This window comes from Myotis lucifugus, unplaced genomic scaffold (assembly GCF_000147115.1).
Source record: "Myotis lucifugus unplaced genomic scaffold, Myoluc2.0 scaffold_147, whole genome shotgun sequence".
NCBI lineage: Eukaryota > Metazoa > Chordata > Mammalia > Chiroptera > Vespertilionidae > Myotis > Myotis lucifugus.
In genome coordinates, this window is record NW_005871195.1 from 276,545 (window position 1) to 283,913 (window position 7,369).

A 7,369-nucleotide genomic window follows, 5' to 3' on the forward strand; every position below is an offset into this window, starting at 1 on the left:
AAAGCATGGAACTGAGACTTACTTCTCTCATTATACTATTTTTACCCCTGTGTGATCACATCCATTTCCCATGGATTTAAACATCATCTTATGCTGGTAATTCCCTAATTTATATATTCAGCAGAGAAACCACGGCTATGTAGGCATTATAGCACCTTTCATTAAAAACAAAATGTAGTGAACACATGAGGACCAATATTATCCTAGTTTCAGATTTCCATCTGGGGAAGGTAAAATGACTTGTGCCTAAGGTTAAGATGATGGAGGTTAAGAAAGGAAGTGTGCTCTTTCAATTCTTCATTCTTTCTATCATTTAGTCCCTTGTTTATTTAAATACTAGAGGCCCAATGCACGAAATTCGTGCCCCGGGGGGGGGGGGTATCCCTCAGCCCAGCCTGCACCCTCTCGCAGTCTCGGAGCCCTCGGGGAATGTCCAACTGACAGCTTAGGCCCACTCATCACGGGGGCGGGCCTAAGCCGACAGTCGGACACCCTTAGCGCTGTCGCAGAGGCAAGAGAGGCTCCTGCCACCACTGCTGCACTCACCAGCCATAAGCCTGGCTCAGGGCTTCTGGCTGAGCGGTGCTCCCCCTGTGGGAACTCACTGACTACCAGGGGACAGCTCCTGCATTGAGCATCTGCCCCTGGTGGTCAGTGCGTGTCATAGTGACCACGGTCATTCTGCTGTTTGGTCGATTTGCATATTAACCTTCTATTATATAGGAGGAAGTCTATTGGACAAAGTTACTTCTTATCTACACACACCATACACATGCATCAGAAAAGAATTGGATTTGAATTAATGGAGAAAAGATCTCAAAACTTGTTTTTCGATAAATACTTAAGGAAAGACTCCAGGTTACAACTGAATTATAAAGATTAGTATGTAGGGTAGGAGATATGACTAAAATGATACTCAAAATTTTTGGGCAATGGGTGTAATAGAGAAGTAAAAGTAGATGCAAATGGTTGTGCTGTCTAAAGAAACTAGAAAAACAAATAGGAAAGAGCAGTCTGGTAGACTATGATCAACTAATTGAAAATGGTTAGGAACCTTACTTGATGAAAAAGAACAAATGGGAGATACTACTGCTTTGTAAACTATAAAATCAAAGCAGCTATTTCAAATAATGATTTAATGTAAGGTTATAAGCTAGACTGAAAGACAGGAAAACCAGCAATGCAGATACTGATATAAACAAGAATCTTACCTGAATCTGCTCAAGTGTACTTACTCTATTAGAAAAACTGAATCCAGGAGGTATTTTAAAGAAAGTAATAATACTTTCTTTAAAATAATGTGGTAATAATACTTTCTTTAAAATAATGTGGCAACACATTAGGGTAAAGAAAAAAAAAAAGGAAGCAAATATAAGTAAGCAGGATAGGGTTGTTGCCAAGTAGGAAAAACTCTATGAAAGGAAAGGAAAGGAAATGAGATGTTTAGAAAAATGATTCCAGTCTGGCCACTGTGACTCAGTGGTTGAGCATCAACCTATGAACCAGGAGGTCACGGTTCCATTCCTGGGCAGGGCACGTGCAGGAGACAGTTGATCGATGATTCTCTATCATCACTGATGTTTCTATCTCTCTCTTCTTCTCCCTTCCTCTCTCTGAAGTAAGAAAACATTTTTTTTTAAAAAGTGAATCCTCTTAAGTTTTATTTTCTAGAAAACACAAAAATTCTGAAAGCAAAATTTTTATTTAGCTTTAATTAAAAACAAAGTGTCACTCTTCAAATACAAATATGACATTATTTTGTTACCTTAGTTTCCTAGTGGGAGCAGTAGGTTGGTCTGGGCCTATTCACAGTCTCCTATCTATATTCTGTGGTGGGAAAGAAACAACTCTTTTGAATGAATTACTTGATCCTACGGTACATTCAAACTCAGTATGGACTCTCATAATGTGAAAGTTAATGGGTCTCCAAAATGTTGAACCTATGAATTTGGTGCTCTAACCAACTGTTATCACCCACGAATGCTGGCCATTTGATAAGGATTATTACCAAAAAAGAAACTCCACACATAAAAAATGTAGGTTATTATAATTGAAAGACTGGATTTACTAATAAGGAAAAAGAAATTACATATCCAAATATCAGCATGCCTTTGTTGCTCCTCCCAGGACAGCACTGTGATAGAACCACCAGGGTTCAAAGTCATACAAGTCAGGGGAACATACAGGACACAATAAACACCAACTTGTCACTGTGCAAAGCCAAACAAGAAGGCGCGCATGCATGTAGTCAGCCAAGGAAAGTAGCATGGACATGAAGAGACAGCTCCACGAAGAAAGGATGCTATACTATGCTCCAGCCTGTAGCCCGAATCTAATATCTGCAAAAACACAAAATTCACACAGGTGGCAGAATTTTACACTTCCAAGTATAAAATAATTCAGGAGTACTCAGAATTTCAAATCTTGCATGCAAAATTCATTGATATACTTATTTTACAGAGATATTTGGATGTATATCTTACCATCCAACTACTCATTATATTCTAAGTTCCATTTGTCTAATGTATGCTATTAGGCAGTGTCATAGTTTACATCTTTTTAAATGGATTAAAAACTTGCTAATGCTTGAAAAAATAGTTGTATAGCCAAGGTTTTAGGGTAGTTGGCCCACCACACCAGTCCTTATCAAATCCAGATTTCTAAGTGAATCCACTCTTCTGGGATTTATATTGCAACAGTGACAGATGAGCTAGACATTAGTGGAAAGTCAAAAGAGGAGAAAGCCAGAGCAGTCAGAAAGAGGTATTGGGGTGATTATCTAGAATTTTATTTACGGGCTATCCCATCTTTATTCAGCTCTAGGAAGTACTGATATAACTTCTTCAGAGGTTAAAAAAAAGAGAAATGAACATTCTGACATTGATACTGCTGAGTATAGATGGGGCAGGTAGTTTGGAAGAAAGTCCATTCTACAAACACTTGCAGAGTGCAGATCTCTAAGACAGTTATGAGGTTATCAGGAAAATTTACTTAGAATGTAATATCTTTTGGTCTCATATACAAAATGCTAGGGTTTGGCTAAGTCCATGGTCGGCAAACTGCAGCTAGTGAGCCACATTCGGCTCTTTGGCCCCTTGAGTGTGGCTCTTCCTAAGCCTTAGGAGTACCCTAATTAAGTTAATAACAATGTACCTACCTATATAGTTTAAGTTTAAAAAATTTGGCTCTCAAAAGAAATTTAAATCGTTGTACTGTTGATATTTGGCTCTGTTGACTAATGGGTTTGCCGAGGCTAAGTGATACACTGTGATTCTTAAACTATGACTCTGACACCATAGAAAACAGATCATTCAAACCCTTACTATCTTTTCTTCTAGCATGCCTCGATCTTTTTATTGTTCATCAGCATTCCCACCAGAAAGAATCTATTGGCAAAACTGTAAAGCTCAAACCTGCTAATATCCTGTGTAAATCAACAATAATAACAGCAAAATTTATGGAATGCTATGTGCAGATACATATTAACATATATTTTCCCCCAAATTACATATTGATTACAAAGGGATAAGTGATGACTTTCAAGGAGAAATATGGGGAATAATGCTTTAACCAAATTTTCAAAGCTAACAACATGAAGCTCAAGATATGATGTACTAGCATTAAGAAGCACAGAACATCTCCTCAGAGGTATTACTGGCCAAAAAAAAAAAATAAAAAAAAATGCATAACCAATCTAATCATGAGAAAACAACAGACAAATTCAAATTGGGAGACAATCTACAAAATAACTATCCTGTACTTTTCAAAAATGTCAAGGTCAAAAAATACAAGAGCAGCTGAGAAAGTGTTCCAGATTAAAAGAGACTAAAGAGATGTGACAACAAAATGCAATGCCTGATCCTGGACTAAGGAAAGGAAAGCTTACAGATAAAATAGAGAAATAGATAAAATTTGAATATGGATTATGATTGGGATAACAGTATTATGTCAATATTAAATCTCCTGGTTTTAATAACTACACTGTGGTTAGGTAAGCACAATGTCTTTTATTTTAGAAAATATACACTTAAGAATTTAAGAGTAAAGAGGTACAATATCTGCCAACTACCCTCAAATTATTTCAAAAGAAGACAGAAGGATGGATGGGTAGATAGAATGATATGGATATAAAGCAAGAATGATAAAGCAAATGCAGCAAAGTATAATACAGTTAGTGAATGTGGGTAAGCATATATGAATTCCTTGTACTACTCTTCCAACTTATCGTGGAAGTTTGAAATTATATCAAAATTAAAAGTAAAAAAAAATCAAAACAATAAAAATAAAAAACTTGGCCTATCTCCCAGATCAAATATCTTAACAGACTATACAAGTTCTGATAATATTTAAAATTATATTGATGCATTTCTTTTCTCCTGGACTTTACTGTGTTTTAAATTTTGTAACTTATCAGTTACTAATTCTATTACATATGCCACAAGATTCAGGACTATATGTTATACCTTAATATTACACTGAGCACTAAGATACTGTTTACTATATCCAATAAGCACTAAAACATCTGTTAGATGAGCATACTCCAAATTATAGCACAGCATATGATGATTATAGAAAAATAATTAAATTATAAGAAGTACCACATTGCAAATAGAGGTATTGAGACACAGAATGTATAGGACACCTCTTAAATTATAAAAAAAAAGAATAAATCATAATCATAAATCTAAAGAGATGAGTTCCACAAATAGAGAAAAGTAAACATTTTCCTTATCAAGAGTTATACATCTTAGCTAACTACAAGGATGATGAACTTTCCCCCCATAAAAGTAGAATATATTATATATGTTATAAAAAAGTGAATCAAATGAAAGACTTATTCTAGGAATTGAGATTTAAAACACTACTACTGGGTTAATACTGAGTTGTGGTACAATCCTAAGACATTGCTTACAATTTCCTTATTTAAAAATAATGCTTTTGAATAATTTTCTTCCCCAATGGCAGAAAGGATCATATTTTATAAAAACGATTTCAAGTCGTGAGAGCACTGGATATGCCATACGGAAATTTATATATACACATATATTCACAAACATACAAACATGCAAAGGAAAAAGAATATGTCGGTTTGTAAATGTTTATAACGTGAAATATTGAATGTAAGCACATTAATAGCAAAAGATGAATTGAAATAAGTACACAAACTACATGTAATCCCAATTCACACTATGAATAGATGCTTCACATATAGGGTACTGAAAAAAACAAACAAAAGCCAAGCAACAAGTGAATATCCGGTTTAAAAGAGTTTCATTGTTTATTTAAAATAACAATGCGAAAACAAAAGTATGAGATGGGTCTTACTAGGTCTCCTGACTAGGACTGGGACTGTGGGGGAAATTCGCAATATAGTTAGAGCCCAGTTAAAAATTTTTTTTCTAACATGGTATAATTATATATTACATTAAAAATGTAATACAGAGATTGCATGTTAGACATAACAGCATGAACTCAATTTTCAATGTTTCCCAATCCTACTTCAGTATCCAAGTAGGTAAGGCAGAAAGTCCTTTTTCCCATGAAATTCAATTAATTTTGTATTTAATTAAAATTTGACTATTTTTCAAAATCACATATATTTTTAGATACAGAGCATACTTAATGTACCCACATAAGCAAAAAGATGAGGGGATAAAAATCTTAAAGGATTTAAAAACTTAAAATTGACCAAAAACATCGTAAAATCACTGCGTGCCTCGGGGAAAACTTGACACAATAGCCGGTGTTACAATGCCGTTACCCTGATCCTAATTCAACGAACCCCATTTCTAAACAGGTTGTCGGCAGAAGAGATCTTTCCAATAAAAACGGGTCCATTTTGTATTCTGGAAGCACTAATAACACTTACCTTTAAAATTTTATATAAAGAATACCGTGTGGTTTTTCCTACACTTTTTTAAAGAACTAAAATCACTTATGAGAACTCAATCAAAGCTATTTTCCAGAATGTCTCCTTAGATAAGACCAAAACCTATTTTATAAGGGTAACAGTAAATGGCTTATACATAAAAGTGCCCCTAGTTCCTATGTCCATCGTATTCTGCAGTGCACGCCTCTGAGTTGAAGTTGTACTAGTTCATCCTACTGCGACCTCCTGTTCACTAGCCAAAAAGAAGGATCTTCCTCCAGGCGCTAAACCAACAAACCGGGTGGGGGGCGGGGGGCGGCTCGAGGTGGCGCAAGAACAGATGGAAACAAGTAAGAGAAGGTTAGTGCCTCCACTCCAGGTGCCAAGATGTAATCGCCCACCGAGTCAGCTGCTTCCATTACCCACACTTCTTCCCTTCCTCTCTCACCCCAAATCCCCTTCCAAAACACACGCGCACAGCACCCCTCGTCCCTGTCCCCGCGTCGCCCCCTTCCTGCCCAGGACACCAACCTGCGGGAGAACAGCTCCCTGCACACGTCCCACTCGGACAGAAAAGCGAGCGCCGGCGGCGAAGGTCCGGAGGTCCCGCCACCTCCCGCCGCCCCCGGCAACCTGCAGAATGACAGCTCCCAGCCCAGAAGTTTGAGAAGCACGAACGACGCCGGCCCCACCGACTGGGAAGACGGACGGTCAGGAGGACGCGGGTGGGAGGCGGGGAGGGAGACGTGCGGGTAAATGCGGGGACGGGCCCATCACATGACAGCGAAAGAGGACCAGAGTCGCCCGGGCGTCCGCACAGGGAAGGGGGGCGAGGGTGTCATCTCTATGGCAACAGTCCCCCCGCTCCCCGCCGTCCAGACTTCCAAAGAGGGAGGAAGAACTTCAAATCCCAACCGTCAGCGCTCCAGCGGCTCCTTCTTAAAGGGGTACACACCGCGCCGCCGCCGAGCGCGAGAGGGCAGAGGAGGGCGCCCCCGCCCCTCGGGCGCCGCCCCCGCTGCCCCGAGCCCCCCGCCGGCCCCCAGAGGCCCCGGCCCCGCGAGCGCCCAGGGGATGGGGGGTCGCCCGGGATGCCCTCCTCTGGAACTCGGTGGCGGCGGCCGGCCCGGCCCCCGGCGGCGAGAAGGGGGTGTGTGTGCGCCCGGTGGGGGCGCGGACCAGCCCGCCTTTCTCCCGCCGGCTCCCCTCCGCCCGGACGCCGGCCGCGGGGCCGCTTCCTCCCTCCAGACCGGGCGGACGCCGGGCGGCGAGAGGCGCCGAGGAGTTTGGGGGACAGCGCGAGCGAGCGGGTTCCCTCGGGGGGCTGGGCGAGCGGGTCCGAACTAACAGTTCCCGGGGAAGCCCAACAGCTCCGAAGGTGAAGGAGCGCGGAACCGCGCCGGGCCAGGGAGCTCCCAGACAAAAGGCGAGCCCGGGCCGCCGGCGCCGCCGCCGCCGGCTTCCAGCTCGCTCCCCCATTGAACTGACCCGAAACGGGAA

General features: G+C 41.0%; 1 protein-coding gene across 1 annotated transcript in view; it reads right to left on the reverse strand.

Annotated features, from left to right (window-relative positions):
* LOC102422997 (ligand-dependent nuclear receptor corepressor-like protein) overlaps positions 1-7,369 on the reverse strand; it is a 112,156-nt gene that overhangs the window by 103,929 nt on the left and 858 nt on the right. Inside the window, exon 2 of the mRNA XM_023759094.1 lies at positions 6,401-6,709. Coding sequence (XP_023614862.1) covers positions 6,401-6,709 — 309 coding nt within the window. The remainder of the gene's footprint in view (positions 1-6,400; positions 6,710-7,369) is intronic.